Below are 17,796 nucleotides of genomic sequence, written 5' to 3'. Positions count from 1 at the left end.
AAAAGGTAAAACAGAAATAGCATCTGCAGCCATTCATGGGGACACCATGAAGTGAGTTATGAATTGTACAGTGCCATAAAAATGTTCACTATTCAAAATCTTAAGGGAGAAGGCTAATCAAGAAAATATCACAAAGTAACCCTTTTTTATGAATTCAAATAACTGCATTTTAAAAACAGACTTATTCCATTGAAAATACAGAAAACTCTTAAATTATTTCAACGGGCTTTGGATTAGGTCCAGTTATCTAATGGAATCCACATCTTCACTCTCAAGTAGCAGCCTAGGCTGAAATTTTGGGGGCTAAAACTCAGTGGCCTGACTACATGACCTTATAGACTAAATACCATGTTCCAGACGCTTCAACAGAGATCTCTTCTGTGCAGGGACCAACAGATGCCCTTGGCCTGTTGTTCAATTCTACAGACCAATTACAAACCTACACTCCAGTTGTGTGTTTCTTCTGTCCCGCCATCACTCAAAAGAAGGCAAATCCAGGTGGCAAACACTAGTTTTAAGGCTGAAGGCATGATGTTCACCTGCCTCTCCCCCATGTGAAATTCCAGTGCAAAAGGAGGATGCACAGCTAGTCATGCAAACCTGTCTCAGCACGCAGGGTTGTAGCAGACAGCTTGTCATATTCCCTGAAGGGTTTAAAATGCACCGAGGATAGATGAGGACACCTATAATCCTGTTTCCTTTGCTCTCCTACACTGTATAATAGTGCTCTTTGCATCAAGAACTTAAAACATCCAACGTAAAAATCCATGTTAGCTCAGAAACGTCTAAGCTTCTACATGAGCATCCATCCAGCAAAATTATTTTTAATCTCAATTTCTGTCTTTGAGGTAGATCAAAATGAAGGCAGAAGTCTCTTAACAGATTTTAATAGCACAGGCAAGGATACAAGCACAGCCAAGACTAGCAGAGAGGGCGAGACTCCATCTATCAGGATATCCGCCTTCTAATGCAGGGCTATGAGACCTTGGCCCCTCACATCTCTGTATCTGCTTCTCTTCCTCTTGTCTATGCAGATTGCAAGCTCTGCAAAAAAAGACTATCTCTCACTGGTTTATATATGGACTTGTTTTAGTTGGGGTTTCTAGTCAGTTCAGCTTCCAGTTCTAGCTTCATGCTCAGGACTCTGGGCTTGTGCCTGCTTCTCCTGTTGAGTTTGAGTTCCTCAGGACCACCAAAAGACAGGCCATCTCTGCCTACCCCTCATCTCACCCCTGAATTCAGCAGCCTCATGCTGAATGCTCAAGTTAAAAATTTAGGTTTCATGTCGAAGACATAATCCAAAAATGGTTGCATTTGGATATTCACTTTATTCCTCCGTTCACACCATTGCACTTTAATGACAAGAACCTATCCTGAGTAGTATCTGCAGAGCCTTGGAGATTAAAGTGGATCCCAGAATTGCATTAAACAGAAATTTTTCCCAATGGCTGAACCTATTGATCAAGTAATTTACTCCAAACAATATCTGAGCAGCTGCCTGTTTGCTCATTTTTGATGAATAAATTATTTTTACAGTCTGATAAAAGACCTTTTTTATCTATGAAACCAAGGAGGAAAAGCTATTTTCCCTTCACATTCAAACCATGATTGGAAAGTCAATAACATGTAATGCAATAAACCACATTTCAATCTCATTTGTCCCCACCCAGCTGGGGAAGTGCTGAGGTCAGAACAGGGGATCAGTAAGGTACCTTCAGACCTGAAATCCAATCAATGTATTAACTGTTCTCAATCAAAACAGCATTTTCTGACAAAGAACAGTTGGAATGAACTCTGATACTGCACAATAATAGCCCACTTGTGTCTTTCTGGATAAGAGGCAAGAGCTTTTGTCCTATCACTGTAAACTTTGACATTATTTCCTTCCAATATGTGTCCCCAGCAAGCACAGAATGTTAAGGTGCTAGCTGCTGTGCACTTACTACAAAATTAAATTCACCAATGATAAAATAAGACCAGAAAGGTAGAAAATGCATTCAATGAGCCCCCAAAGTCCCTAAATTACAGACTACCAAGAGCAAAAGATTCCTGTATACTTTTAAGGTATTTTTGTAAAAAGAAAAAAGAGTGCATGGGCTAAGCTGCTCACTACAACAACTGTTAACGAGTTCAGGAAAGTGCTGGAAGAGTTTGGAGTATGTTTCAATACAATGATGAGGAAAGCATGTCAGAGATTTCTTGGTAACATTTTCCTCCAAGTGTCTAAGGATCAAGTCATGGGTCACAAGGTTAATGGTGACGCTTGTTTTGAGAATGAAACAGTAATTACTAGAACAAGGAAAATAACCCTTCTGTGTTGATAGAAATATTTGTACTGACTTTGTCTCCTGCAATGACCAACAGTGACCACCAAGTAAATGCCTTCCAGAACTACAAGCCACCAAAGGATGTGATTTTCAATTCCACAGAAATACAGTAGTGTATCTGGTGGATCTTGCAAAATCTTTATCACTAAAGGAGGTTACAGTAGGTAAATGTCCTGGATCTAGATCCCACATGGAGAGACTCTTTTCCCAGGTGGAGCATCACTAAGCCAACAGGACTCTGATTGGAAGCAGGGACTAGCTGAGATGTTTACTGTAGCAACTGCACTCAGCTCTGGAATGACAGTCCTGGTGGCTTGGTCCTTGAACACACCAAGCTGCACAGAAAGTAGCTCCCCACATTTCCCCATTCATCCCTGGCTCTGGGCCTCCCCCCTCATTTGAGGAAATAAGGGGCAAGAGGGGAATCCAATCCCTGTCCATGAAATCCCTGACCTCCCTTCTGTGGTGCTGACTCATGTGAGTCCTAGTTACCCATTCAGGACTGCAATCAAGACCAACAGGTAACTTTAGAAAAATCCCAGAAGAGTCATCCACCAAAAGGCTCCTTTAGTTTCCAATAAGACGAATAGAAATTAAAAGAGCCCTTTGAGCTTCACCGGCGCCAGGTAGGTAAAACATCAGCCACTGTACCAGCATAGTGCTCTTGGGATTTCACAACGTGGCCTCTTCCTTCCTCAGCCTTTACTCTGTGACACCTTTATTCACTTGAACTGAACTTGGAAACCTTTATCATTTTTCTTCCTTGTATCTACCTCAGCAGAGGCAAAACATTTGTATCAGTGAAAAGGAGAGCAACGAGAATTTTTTCTAGAATGAAAAATCCATCTTCCTTAGCAACACCTCAATAATTTTTGGTTAGCTCTATTGAAATACTTAAGAGAAGAAAGTGGGTCATAAAGATACTTTAAAATATAAGAAGTGGTAACAGCTTAATGTAGTAGGAGAAGAAGAGCTAGTGAAAACATTACAAAATACAAGTCTTCTACTTGCCTGGATGGTTTAATGGACATAGTTGTCATTTTAGCTGCTTAAAACTTCATGCTAAAAAGATGTGTCAGATTTCCCTGTGATTACATGGCAATTTTCCCAAGTAGATTGTGAAACTGAGAAGATAAGTTCTTTTACAATTCATGGCGGATCTGCTATTCAACTGGCTAGCGAGTATGAAGATAAGCAGCATGCAAAGTATTTGAACTGAAAATCTTGGTTTCTGAGAAAACGTTTGTTTGCTTTCTAGTTTCTTTAACATTGCTTTTGTCCTGCTGTCAAGCTGGGGCAAAATACCTTAAAAATGAGAAGCTCAAAAAGCTCAAAACATACCTTCTCCCCTTCTGTTTGATTGTTTGTTCAAAAAAGGTTAATTTCCCAGAGCAAACCTTTTTCTCTATGAAATTTCCAAGACTTTTAAATCCTTTCAGAAAGAAAAAAAAAAAAATGGATCTTTCTCTAAGACATGCTAGGATGTCACTGACATCAGCAAAACTACTGTGATTTTCTACTGGTGTATCTCAGAGATCAAAATTGGACCTCTTTGCCCAAACAGGGACATCATCAGCTGAAAAACATCTTGCAGGCTTTTCCTTGTTCCCAGTCTGTGAGGTGCTGACAATTCTCAAGCATCACAGATACTCTGGGATTGTACAATTTTCCCTGTGGTTAGAAAAGCACCATTCACTGCCTACTGCACCTCTTGCTTGCTTTATGTTTAGAAGCATCAGTACCAAAACCAGCTACACAGGTACTGAGTACACAAAACCAGCTGAAGGTATGTAGCTTGGAGGTGCAGGATCAGTGCAACTGCAAACATTCACTTCAAGAACTGAGTTAAGAGAAGTAGAATAATTTCTATTTCAGTCACCTGCAGTAAGGTAGTGACTAAGTGAACTGGTGAAAAATCAACAGCATTGACTAAAGTATTTTATAATAGCAAGGCATCAATTTTTTGGTAATTCAAAACTGACACTAATTTCGCTATGTAGCAGTCTCTTATGACTGTCTAACACCTTTCAAAGCTTATAAAAGAAAATACCACGTACTGCCAAAAACTCTGCTTATTTTAATAAAGACTAATACCAAAAAAGAGAAGTTTCACTGCCTCTCTTGATGAGTCGCTGTGAAGTCTGCAAGGAAGCAGTAAGTGCACAGCTTCAATTGCCCACTGGGAGCCAAGGCACTTGTCGTACAATTTATATAAAAACCAGAAATGGTTTAGGAATCTCATTTACATTTTAACAAGTAATGCAGGTGTTGAGGAGTCTCTAGTTCAGAACCTTTGGAAATCTCACCCACCTACATGGAGAGAACTATGGGATGAGCCTCTCCCTACATTTTTCTTTCCTTACTGGCCTTTGCAACAGCTGAAAGACAGGTTGATGGGACACCGAGGACCTTGGCACCCTGCTGATAGTCTAAGTGACTCACAGAGATTGCCAGAAGATGCGGTTCTGCCAACTCTTTTGATGTACCTGTGAGTCTCCCTCTACTTGGTGTTGCTCCTCAAAACCTTGCTTTATTTACATTACAACATGAGAGTTTCAGCTTTCATTAAAAAGCAAAGGCATTGGTCTTGCTTGGATAACACCAACCCTACAGAATTGAAAGGGGAAGACAAGACCTGATAGTTCTTGCTTGTGTAAACTTTGTGATTTTAAGATGGTTCCAGAACACTTTTTTGGTAGTGAAAGGCAACATTGGAGCCAAAGCACAAGACATTTCTTAGTGCTCCCTGCTGAAGGAAGATCTTGGACACTACATGGGGAAAGTGGCATGAAGCTTCTTGGAGACAGTGAGAAGGAAGGACCATGACCCAACCATAGGAAGGTGGGAATGCCAACCTGAGTTGCCAGATTAAAACGCCCTCAGGAAAGTCTGTCTCCAGGATTTTGTGGAGCTAGAAATGCTGACAGAGGAATAGGTTTTCCTCAGTCATTTCCCTTCCTGGGTAAATTATATCCAGGAGAAGATATGAAAAGTGAATGAAAGAAACCAGGCAGAAAGGAATTAACTGAACTCTAGGCACTTTGCTCAGAAAGGATGTTAGCTGAAGGACTTGGATCTCATTTTTCCACGCCAAGTAGCCCGTCCCTAGGCTGACTATCTTGGGCACAGTTTAGCAGTAATACAGTCACTGTTTCCTTGAACTGAAAGGACATTGTCACCTGCGTGTGCTAGGGAAGAATAGAAGTTCTTGTCTACCAGAGCTACATGAAAAGGAAAAGAAAAACAGATTTTGTAATAGAGTTGCTAAGATCAAAGCAAACCATCTTTCTCCATAACTGTATTCGCTCTTTTAGGCTTTTGATCTGAAGTATGACACTCAGAATATAGAACACAAGTAAACCATCAGTTTGTCAAGGTTCTGAGGGCCAGAGTTAAGCTGAAATACTCCAACAATTATACCCTTCAAAATAAACCAAACCCTGATGCACGGGACTAATTTCTTCTGCCCTGCACACACATATATTTCCCTATGCAAAACCCATAAAGTAAAGCATTTAATATGAGCTTTACTCATCCTGCTGGATGCTGATTAGTTGAAAAATGCTGGTAAGTAACAGATCCCAGAGAAGCAAATGTTTATGCTTGCCTAAACCTAGCCAAGGAAATTTTCTATGGTGGAAAAACTGCCTCAACCATGTAGAGTGCCATAACCAGGAGGGTATTAATAGAAATAAAAATATAAATGCCTACTTGTTTACAGTTCTGAATTTAACTGTTAGGTTGCCAGAGCAGAGAATATAATTTCTCTAGAGTCACAGAGCAAAACATAAGTGCCAAGCACAAAACCCTAATTCAATGGTAGTGTTTCACAGGAACCCAATCCTGTTTCTGCCTGGGCAATAGCAAACGAGGGGGAGTAAGTCCAGTCTCTAGACACTTAAATAGCAACTGTTGCTCTCTGCTGTGCAACTAAAGCAAATGCGTATAAATTTTTTAAGCCTAAGGAGACACGTATAATCTGAATTTGACTGTGCACATTATTTTGTAGGCATAGAGGTCTCAAAGATAATTGCATTCCTAAAAGTTTCATAAATAAAGTTCCTTGAAGAAAGGGGAGCAGTGCTGTGTCTGACTACACAATGATCAAGCCCACACATTACTATGCATCAGAAAAAACACAGAGAAAGCACCTTCAGAAATCTCCCAGCGTGGAAAATCCATGAGTCTAGGTTTGAAACCCATCCTGAGGTGCAACTGTAAGAAATCAGGCTCTGCTAATCCCCACACTCACAAAACTGCATGCTATGAAGGGAAATCTGACAGACTCCTGCACTTGAGGCAATTTTAATGCTGCCCAGTCTTCAGTGGCTTCAGGCAGAGTTTCATTCTGTGCCACATCTGCTGCTATCTGGGCAATGTCTGCTGACTCCCAATGAGTCAAGGGTTTGCAGCATGATCCCAAGTGCACAGAAGACTTGTAATAAATAAATAAATAACACCTGGTGTATCTTATGCACTCTGATTTTAAGATCACTTCATATTCCATTCTTGCCTTTCATATTCAGCAGTGCACCCCACTGCAGTCTATTTGACAATGCAGGGCTGTTTTCAGGGGTCAGGAGAACCTAATGGTCCTTCCAAAAGCGAAATTTTGCATGAGGGCTCCCAGTAGCCACACTCCAACCTCAAACCACGTGGTGCTGTTTGTGCCCACCACACAGAGTCACAATATTTGGCTTCTTCGACACAAGGTGAGAGGAGACCTGGAAAGATGTCCAAGTAATTAAGAGTTTTAAAACAGCCCTGGATACCTTTTTTGTAAATATATTAATATCCTTTAGAAGTGGTGGAGCAAGGCAAGCCATCCGTGATCTCTTACAGGTGACTGTGAAAGCTGTGGTGAGTCACATATTTACAATATGCTCTATTCACACTCAAAGGTCTTGTCAAAAATTGAGCAACATACAGTGATACACACCCCGATTCTGACATCACATTTTCCTTTTCCATTTACCATTCTCCTGTTTCTTTCTTCCCCTACTGAAAGGTTACCTAGAATTTTCAGCCCTTTCTACCAAGGTGTTGACATCTCAGCTAAGGTCTCTAACTCAAGTGTGCTGAAGAAAAATTCTGCGAAAGTTTAAGACCACCCTGAACTAAGGCTGGCCATCCCTCAGCCAGTGATTTCTGGATGAGAAATAAGCGTGAATTTGTGTCTCAACCACCCATTTCACTGTCCTGAACACAGTGGGATGTATCAGAGGAGTAACAACTTCCATTACTGAAACTTGATTCACCACACTTATCCACCAGAGCCCCAGGAAGAGTGGGCAATTGCCTGGAATTGGGATCAGAAAGCATCAAACTTTCCCCTGTCTCAATTTCAACTTGCAGCTTCTTGTGGTCAATGGGAAGAGAAAGGGCTCCTTACAGCCATGGGTTGCAGGCAGCTGGACAACAGGAGCTTTACTGAGCCCTGGGAATTAGGCAGATAACACTGAGAAGAGTAACATTATACCAAATTTATTATTCACCTCTTATCTTACGGAGTGTTGAGTAGGTTTTACTCCATCATCCCTCAGCCGACTGTCTGAGGACACCCACCCAGCACACCCAGCAATGTTGCCTGCAGCTGCCCCCCGTTACCTGTGCGAATTTCCCAGTACACATCACCCCGTTCCAGCGTGGGACAGTGAGACACCCGGGATGACGCAGCAAGTAGTTGTCCGCTCTGCCTATGAAAGTGTCCGGATACCCTGTCACCGAGCCGTCCAGATCATGGAAGATAGACATTTTGTCACCATCATTATCATTGTTTCCAAACCACTGGCCTGATCTGCCAAAAAACACTTTCAGTCCAACCTAGCAGAAGATAAGAAAAATTACTGGTTACTTCTAAGTAAGGACTTTGGTTTGCAGTGTTTTAACAGTCAAAACAGTGATACAGCTAGAACTAGAAAGCTCTATTGTCTGAGTAAAGAGTTTTGTTTTGCCTCGTCTGTTTAGGAAAATTTCCAACTATATTAGTTTTCCCCTCTCATTTCTTAATCCCAGGAGATATTTTCACAAAAATTAGACTTTTGGTTCTTTGAAATGCACCCACACAATCATGTATTCCTTGAAATCACACAGTAATAAATTGTGTGGTGGCAAAAGGAGGAGGATGAATCAAAACATAGGGAAGTACTGGAAGATTATGAAATTTACTGAGGAATATCACAACTGTGATCAAAGAAACAAAAATTATTAGATATTTGGTGAATTTTCTCATATGTTTTCAACGGCTGTTCTACATGGTTCTGTTTCCAGAATTTTTTCCTCATTGTTCTTCCTTCTAAAACTCATAAAAGTGACAGCAATTCTCATAATTGGCTCTTGTGCATATTCTAATATATCCCCACGGTAATTTTTTTTTAGGAAAGAGAAATAACAGGAAGCAGAATTATCCTCATTATTCATAGCTCTGTTTTCAAGATTTTTCGGTAGCTGAGTAAAATAATCTGTCCTGATATGAAAATCCAGCAAAACAAGGAAACTGCAGATGTTCAGCAAAAAAGCATGGAATATTTTAATGTCTGCACAGAAAATTATTACAGTGTGTGACGATTAAGTTCTGAAGTAATCAAGAAAATAAATATGCCCGGTCAAGCACTCTGAATGAATCCTGCAGCAATGTGTATAAAAGCAGACAGCATAAATAGCAATTGGATCACGCCGACCCAAAGGACTGTAATTTGTTCCATTTAGCCCAACTAACTTTAATTGGACTGTGCACATGAGTAAGAATTAGGGTCAGCAGGATTAGCCTGCAAGTTTACTAAGGGCTTTAAAGGCTTTATTTTAACAATAATAAACAGAACAGCTTAGGAGAATAGGAGGGTCATTGTGATTCTGAGTTAAATGGAAAGTCCCATTGGCTTAAAAAGAATGACCAATGCAGCAAGAACTACTTGCAGAATAAAAGTCTTTATTCCTTTAAAATTAAATTAGAGCCTAGAACCATTTTTCTGCCACCTTTTTGTCTGAGTCTCATAAACAAACACCTGAAGCAATATCATTTAAAGGAGGCTCAAACACATGGAATTTAATGTGTACTTCTGAGTGTTTTAAAACCTTTTCTTACTACACCACTGGAAATTTTTGCCCAAAGGGTCACTTGGCAAAGTAGGAGGAGCCCAAAAGTTGGGGTTTTCTTTCATTTTAATTTATAAAAGAGGAGATATTAAAAAAATGTAAACACTGTGCTGCAGCTCAGAGCTCCGTTATAAATACTTCGTGACAGTGCACTTCTGGAGTTGAATATGAAAACAGGCACTTCACTGAGGAGGAGAACAAAGTCAGCTGTACTTCAAAAAAAACTAAGGCACAGCCATTACAGCTTAGATTTGATTAACACTCTCAGTGTTTCCATCCAGCAGCAGACAACTTTGGTGCTAGTGTTAATCTGATCTCTAAACATTCTCCTCTAACAAGTCTGAAAGTCAGAAAAGAAATGGAAATGTTAACCAATAGCGTCACTTCTTCTGTAAGTCTCAAGGTTACCTTGCTTTTGTACGCTGAAGGATAGGGGTGCACCAAGTTTGCAGTTACAAACTAAGTGAACAGACATGAACAAAGACTCAGCTCACCAGGTATGTCCACGTGGAGCCAGGAATGAGCTGGAAGAGGGTGCAGAGACAGGTCATGTCTAGCTACCACACTGCTGTTCAGATACCTAATTTTCATTACGTGTGGACTACCTGGGAGTGATATGGTATAAAGGTTACTTGAATGACCTGGATGAAGCCTGACAGGGAGACCTAACAGATGATAAATTACGTGAGTTATATCTCTCAGGGATATGCTAACTCAACCTGTTCAAAGGCAGCACACCTAACGCACCTGAAAAGAAGTCCTGAAGACTGCAGTGGAAAACACTTTCTGTATTAAAAATTAATGATGTACTGGAAATCATCATAATAACTTGCAACTTTTTCTAAAATTCAAGTGTTGGCACAAGCTGCCAACAAAAGCCCTATCATTGTTATAATTTTAAGGAGATCACTTTCAACCAGTGTGAATCATCATCTATTTTACCACCCAGGGACTCTGCCCTTGTTAGCATGGCTTTTACTCTGCTGGAGCAATGCTAGCCCTCACACTGCAAGTTCCCTTTGGTCAGGAGTCTCTTTAGGGTTGTTTTTTCTTTTTTTTCTGCCCTCCTTTTCAGGGGATAAGAGAATCACACTTTAACGCAGTGTCTGCTTTTCTTTTTCCCCTCATGAACTCTTTGCAAACTTCTGCTTTGATGCAGAAACCCAGCAGTAAGACAAAACAGGCTAAACGTAGTAAAGGCAACATTAGGAAGGGCCCACCTCTTAGGCAGGCAGGATTGCAATCCCATGAGAGTTGCTAGACCACATCCAGGAGCCAGTACTGGCCCCTCTGAGCTCTTCTGGGGGCCACAAGCCCACCCAACACAGACAGCTGGGATTCTTCAGCACGAGCAGTTTCAGAGATGTCCTACTGTTGGCACAGCTAGGAGTAGAATAAGCTCAAGTCCACTCTAAGCTCCTAGCTGTAGGGAAAAAATAACCAGAGGGACTATTAGCAATGGATGTGAATTGGGACAGTTTGTGAGTCTTCGGTAGCCTTGCTCGCGGTAGGCCAAAAGGTCACGTAAAACCTCCTGCTCTTCACCTCACTTTACAGGAGCTGTGCAGCAAAAGGACAAAGGGATAAATGTGTTGCTATTTTATGACTGAAGGACAAAGGGATAAATGTGTTGCTATTTTATGACTGAAAAGAGATATGTCAGATTTTCTTAAGATACGATGCACAAGAGTCCTGCTTGGGCAACGCTCTGTTCTGGGCTGGGGCCATCGCCTTTGACCTCTCAAAATCCTACCAACTGACAATAGCCAGACCTACATAACACCACAACCAGCAGTTATGTCCTCAGCTGGGTTAAGACCAACTACTGCTTCCACTACTTTGAAATAACTTTTCAAAAGCACTCTTCCTAAAACAAACATACAAAAAGGCCTAACAATAACGTTGCTATTGATAAATGCACAGCTATCTATATATGTGAGATTTAGGTTTGTCAATGGAAAGACAATTAGAATACTTTTTGTAGAGCCTAATGTTTAGGTCTTCTGTTCTACTTGACTGTTATTTTTATGCTGGAATTAAACAAGACCTGACTGGGTTTATTATTTTGTTGTCTAACCAATCCGCTGATTAGTGTGATTAATTATATAATTATTCCTTCAGCATGACTAATAGTTTTGTCATCACTATACAACTGCCATTAATGTTTAATTTCTTCTTAAAAAACAACTGTAAAATGATTGTTCTTTAGGGAATTTATACTTAGCTACCCTTTAAAAAGTAATAAAATTAAGCCTGGAGATGGAAAATTAATTAAAACAGTCTACAGGCTCTATCTTAACTAGTCAAAGACATATTGTCCCATATAGCAATTAGCAACAATACAATAAACTAACCGTGGTCCTTCAAGTCTGAAATCAGATTTAGCACATCTGGGTCCAATCCAGATAAAACAGAGTCAAAGTGAAAAGTGCTGGGATGCAGGTGGTTACAAACATAAACGGTTTTTAAGCTGGCAAAATACCAACTTCACAAATGGATATTTCTTGGAAATGTACATGCAATAAATAATTATTGGGATAATGTCATTAGGTTTTTTGTAATATGCTGACACAGTACTATTTTAATTTGCTTTGCAGAAGTACTTAGTAAGTCTTCTGACCATTTTTACCTTGAAGACCTCAGATATTATAGGCGTTGCAGTACTAAACTGCATCTCAGACAAAAAATGCTGGATATTTAACAGTCTCATTGGCCTCAAACAGTGCAACTGTATTAAAGAGCTGCATTTTCAGCCATTCAATATCTAATCACCCCCTTTGCTAATGTGCACAGATATCACCTCTCTGAAACCATTCTATTAGACAGAGTCCTACAGCCATTACTGGAGGAAAATTTCCACACTCTTCCATTCCACCGATCAAACTTTTTCATCATACATTTTTCTCTAAGTTACCCTCCCTGCTTCCATGTTGATTTTCTCATTCATGTTCCCCATCACCATCTTATAAGATTGTAAAGGGAGGACATAAAGAAGGTACAGCAAATTAGCCCTTTTTCTTGTACCAAAGCTCCCTAAAGCATCTAAGATAACTAAGATCTCTTTACTGAAATGCACAGGAACTGTGTTTTCTTTAGAGGAGCAGTCAAGTGACTGCAATCAACATCATCCTTTCGTGAACTACCCTCCTGTTGTTGGTCTGAAGCGTACCAGAGAGGAGACAGACAAACTAACCGCTTGCCAGAGGGAGTGATATTGGTCAATCCCAGAGCAATGGAAATTTTCCTCAAGATAAAGCCAAACCTCAAGCCAAAGTTACTGCAGTTCATGGACATCCTAACAAGCATGGACCTTGTTTGAAAAAAGCTAAGAGGTTATGATTCTTGGGAGTGAGCCAGGTGGAATCAATCATTTCTGAAGCCAAGTGTTCAGGGCCACGATCCCTGCAGGAATCCAGGACAAGGACTGGAATTGCTCAGCATCCTACAGCTCCTGCCAAGGCAGAGATACAGACCCCCATTCTGTTGTCACTGCTCAAGGAAAGTCCCTGTTGTGCTCAAAAGGAATTTCACTGCTGACTCCAGAAACTGGGTCATGGCTTTGCTTCTAAGTACATTTACTATTTCTGTATGAGAACTGGATTGCAGCTTACTGTCTCCTGACATCTTATTCGTGTCCCTCTCAACCCCCGAGGCCAGCTCCTCACCAGGTACTCAGCATATATAAGCTGGTAATGCTGCACCAGCTAAGAGTGGTGTTCTGGATCTTCTGATTACAAGGTAAAACCTTCCTCTAATACAGATTTTTTATGCACGTCTGCCCAGACATAAGATACCATCACATTTTACTGGCTTATACATAACTTTAATTTTGAAAAAAAAAAAAAAAAAACCAACAACAAAAAAAAACAGGTGCTGCAAAATTAATTGGTGGTATGCATCAGTGTAATATGCATCACTGCCTGGAAATTCCTAGGCTATGATAGATCTTTCACCACTTCTAAAAACTTCAAAAACTTGCATATCTAGCAGCATGCATTTCTGCTTTTCTTACTTACACTTTTCTCCATCAGGATCTGTGACACATTATTCTGGGGGCTTATCTGCCATGAGTTTTTCATGAAGAACCCAATGGCACTTGAGTATCTGTCAACAGTCGGGGTGAACTTCTTGAAAGTGCATTTTGCCATCCTGACAGGCCCATCATAAACCTGGAATCCACGAATAGGGAATGTCCTGTGAGGTTTAAAAACAAACACAGTCCTGTGTTAAAAGCTTGGGCAAACTCTGGGTTTTCCCCTGAAGGCACAGAAAGACATTAACAAGTAGCTAAACCACCTTTCCTCTCCCAAAACTGGGATCTGGACACTCATCACACAGTTAATGAAAGAAGAAACTGCTGAATATCCTCTACAGCTAAGGTTCAAGTGCCAAAAAAAATGACTCATAAGCTTGCCAAAGGCTTGTAAGCTGGGGTAAAGCAGTTCAAGAGCCTTGTCACCAACCACCCAGTTTATCACCATGAGGAAAGACCTAAAGGGCTGTGTGGCAGGATTTCCATCAGGTTTCCTGTTCCAAAGCAGATGAGTTTCTCAGGAAAACATAAGCATGACTGAAAAAATTATATCTGTCAGACTTCCTGGAGGCAAGTGTCTCCTTGGAAGTAAGTTATCAACTGGTGCAGCACAGTTCCTCCTCTCCTTACAAGCATTTCATTTCATTCCTTACATTTCACAGGAGATACCTAGGACCCAGTCCACAGCATTTCATATAGAAAAGTGATTTCTGCAGTATCGGTCCATGGACATGTTGTCAAGATATCAGTGTTAAAGGAGACAACACTGGAATCACAGGTAAGAACCTGCCCCTTCCCTGGTTTGTTTTGAGAAGGCACTAAGTTTTGCTTGGTCCCAGCCGTGTTTGATTGAAGGGTGGCCTGCATCAGCTTCACAGATGGTGTGAATGTAATGAAGTAGCAGCATGGAAGGGTAGGGCACTACCTACCAAGTCCGGAAAGAGTTGTTTAGACATGACGGCCACAAAGCAGAGAGCACATGGGCACACAGGCTCTCTCCAGCCTGGGGGTCACCAAGGCCCAGATTCCGCCCCCCCAGCACTGGTGCTTTTTCTTACTGGTTGTCTCCTGAGATCCAGAAATGCTTTGCCAATTGAAAACGCCAGGTGCAAACAGTGTTTATTGACCAAATAACTCTTCTTCACTTTCCAGCCCTGTTATCCCAGTAGTTGGGTCTGGTACAACCCTTATATCCCATTTTGCACTATGGTGTAATGAAAGGACAGATATCAGACATTTTGGCATACTCCTTTTCAAGAGTACATTGCCTAACCATATCATAGATGATTAGAGCTTGTTTGAATTTCAAAGGAGCTTTTTTGCAATTTCAATTAAAATAACAACACTGACAATAACTGAGGAAAGCTCTGATTATTCTTTCTGTCCTACACAGATCCCATTCCTGTGTCATTTATGGATGAGATGTGTATAGCCAGGGCTGTGTGTGTGGCATGTCTGCTGAGTACTGCTTATTACTTAATTTTATATTCCTCATAGAGCGTTTAATAATTGGTGAGCATCACCAAAAACAAACATTAGGGTAGAATTTAGGCTTGGGGAAGCACATCTTGCTATGGGGATGTGGGTAGGCACCACAGTTACTAGACAGGAGGCCATGCTGCTATCAAAATTGAAAATAACATACAGCTATTGAAAGAGAAGTAAGAATCAACAATGAAAAATGGTTTCTCCTTTGACAAACTGGCCATGTTTGCCCAGCTATGCCAGCTGGATGGATGGTGGCATGGTGCATGGGAGCTGCACCATCAGCTCAACGCTGTGCTGCAGAAGCACCACACAAAAGCCACTTGGTATCTTCCAGATTTTCTACTCCATTCTCCAGTGACTAATAAATTAAGCAGAAAATTAAATCAAACACATTCAGCTGAGAACGCTCTCAAGCTGTTGGCCTGAAGAGTGAGTTTATTTGGATGCTTATTATGTCTGGCCTGTGCAATAATTTAAACACCCAGTATAAATTACTTGTTAGTAGTCACATTCATTCCTGATGCTTTTCTTCTAGCTTTGCTAACACCAAGAAGAAATGGCAGAAGAATAACTTACTTGTTTCTGGGCAGTGTTCTGTATTCTCCATTTGCCCCTTTTCCCCAGTAGCTGTTTTGGCCTCCCTGGGAGCCGAAGTTGCTGCTTTCTCCCACAAAAATGGAGTGTGTAACCTCCAGGCTGGAACCTTCGTCTGTCGGGAAAGTGCCATCACTACCAGCGAAGAAACACAAGGTAACTATGTAGCACAGCACAACTAATTAATTAGCACTTTTAATTATACCACAGATACAGTAGAATTTCTTTATTTGGAAAAAAAAAAGTGCATGCACTGGTATAACAGCCCGCTTTAAAATAACTTTAGAAACCAGCAAGTTAGTACCAATGTAGCTTAGTGCTCAGGCATCAGTAATACGGGTAACTTAGTCTGTGTAAAACCACCTCTAACCTATATATATGTGTGTGTACATATATATATATATAATTGTTCTATACTGAGTTGCTTTATAAATTTTTAACTACATCCCTGAAGCAAGAGCAAAATATCACTGATTCTCACTGCCTGCAGTGCACTTTGGATATTACTTATTTTTGCAGGTGTTTTGCAGGAGGGGTTGAGATGAGAGCTGCAGGAGCATGGTAGACACCAGCAGAGGAGGCAGGAGACCTGTTGTGCCACCACATGGGACCATCCCAGACACCCTGCCCTGGCAGCACACGAGCTATGGGCAATGCTACTCCACTGGGCTAGAGCAGAAGAAAAGTCTCCCTGAACATAGAGCCAAATGTTTAGTCTACTGGTTCAGGATCTACTGTCCAAAAGGAAATATTCGGCAATTACAGTGTATTCCCCAGACGTGCTGAGGCAAACAGAATGAAAGGCTAAATTGCCCCTTGTATTAACGGCTGTGCAGGGAAGGCTTGATGTGGCCTGGGAGGGAAATGTGAGGTTTTCTCGTGTCTTACAGTAATTACCAGGGGAGTGGCTCATAATCCATTCTTGTGCTTGTTACATTGGGGAAAAAAGTGGGAAAAAGGTCCATTTTAAGAAATTACCTTGCCAGAGTAAGTCCAATTCCATTGTCTGAAAACCTGGAACAGAAGACACACAATGGTGTAAATGATGAGAAATGTCTGCAGTGAATTTGGCCTACAGACCTATTTATGTCTGCTGTGAGGGGAATGATATAACACATAATTACAGTAACCTACCCTGAGTTGCGGAAAATAATGTCGCCGCCCCTGGCCCAGGCCCCATGGTCATTATTTTTAAAAGCAATAAGACCATCAATCACGGCAGGAACTCGTGGCTTTTCAGGATCAGCATCTTGATGTGGGCGAAACCTGAAGCAAGGAGTTTAGTTAACACGGCACAGGAGACAAAGGAACCAACCTCAGACAGAGGAGGTTGTGCCTGGCAGACCTTGTTTGGCTTCCAAATATCGCTGTGATGGGCCGAAAGAGGTGATATGTCCTGTATCAGAATCAGGCTATTAGCTTGATTTCATTTCTGTGCTTTGGTACAAAGCAAAAAACAAGAAACATTTGTGAGGGTAAAATTCTGGCCCCAGTGAAATCAACAAGCAATTTCTCACTAGACTCCAATGGGCCCATTGCTACTCATTAATTTGATTCAGTATGATTTAGAGACATAGAAAATATTTTTCCCATGTCACTTGGGTCCTTTTTTAATTGTCCTTACAAAGCCCATTGAGAATCCCTGGGTTGATGCTAGAAAATCAATTAAGCACTTTCAGGAATCTCATTCAGCAAAGATAACAGACTAATTGGAGCTGCTTTCCTTGCATGTACAGACCAGAACTCCATATGCTTCTGTCTCTGCTGAAAGAGGAGCTGTCATATGAAAAAACAATTCGCCCTGGGAACTGGGCACTTCTCAATTACTTGCAGGCTATTTCCTGCCACACTGGCTGCTGATGGGAGATTTATGTCATGTTTGAAAAAAAATCAACATTGCTTTTTCTGAGTCTACCTTCACCTCCTACTTCTTCCAGCTGATATATTAAGGGACTTGTCTCCTCAGTGCCCAAGGGGATGACCCTGGCAGGGAAGTCTCACAAAGGGACAAAAAGTCACTCTTTCAGCCATACAGGAGCATCATATGTGGCATTGATAGGGTAAGATAGAGGAAAAAAGCCAGGACTTGACCAGGAGCAGTGGCTGATTTCTGCCACAAGCTCCTCACATAGACCCAATAGGACTGCAGTGAGTGAGAAAATGGCCTTAATTTACCTGCTTCCACTCTGCAAAAGGAAGCTCAGAGATTTAAAAGCAGCTGACAAAGCTCTGAAGCTACTTTATTTTCCTCATTTATTC

General features: G+C 41.1%; 2 protein-coding genes across 5 annotated transcripts in view; both read right to left on the bottom strand.

Annotated features, from left to right (window-relative positions):
* The window catches only part of LOC104363626 (cell migration inducing hyaluronidase 2), a 57,681-nt gene that overhangs the window by 21,000 nt on the left and 18,885 nt on the right, over nucleotides 1-17,796 (bottom strand). For all 3 annotated transcript variants that reach the window (XM_042803815.1, XM_042803816.1, XM_042803817.1), the window contains 5 exons: nucleotides 16,672-16,803; nucleotides 16,516-16,551; nucleotides 15,520-15,672; nucleotides 13,439-13,616; nucleotides 7,935-8,150 (listed from right to left, as the gene is read on the bottom strand). In XM_042803815.1, coding sequence (XP_042659749.1) covers nucleotides 7,935-8,150; nucleotides 13,439-13,616; nucleotides 15,520-15,672; nucleotides 16,516-16,551; nucleotides 16,672-16,803 — 715 coding nt within the window. The remainder of the gene's footprint in view (nucleotides 1-7,934; nucleotides 8,151-13,438; nucleotides 13,617-15,519; nucleotides 15,673-16,515; nucleotides 16,552-16,671; nucleotides 16,804-17,796) is intronic.
* LOC104363625 (cell migration inducing hyaluronidase 1) overlaps nucleotides 1-17,796 on the bottom strand; it is a 117,549-nt gene that overhangs the window by 84,448 nt on the left and 15,305 nt on the right. The window lies entirely within an intron of this gene.

This window comes from Tyto alba, unplaced genomic scaffold (genome assembly GCF_018691265.1).
Source record: "Tyto alba isolate M040663 unplaced genomic scaffold, T.alba_DEE_v4.0 Super-Scaffold_41, whole genome shotgun sequence".
Lineage (NCBI taxonomy): Eukaryota > Metazoa > Chordata > Aves > Strigiformes > Tytonidae > Tyto > Tyto alba.
The sequence above is the reverse complement of the archived record's forward strand: the minus strand, read 5'-3'. Positions and strand labels throughout refer to the sequence as shown.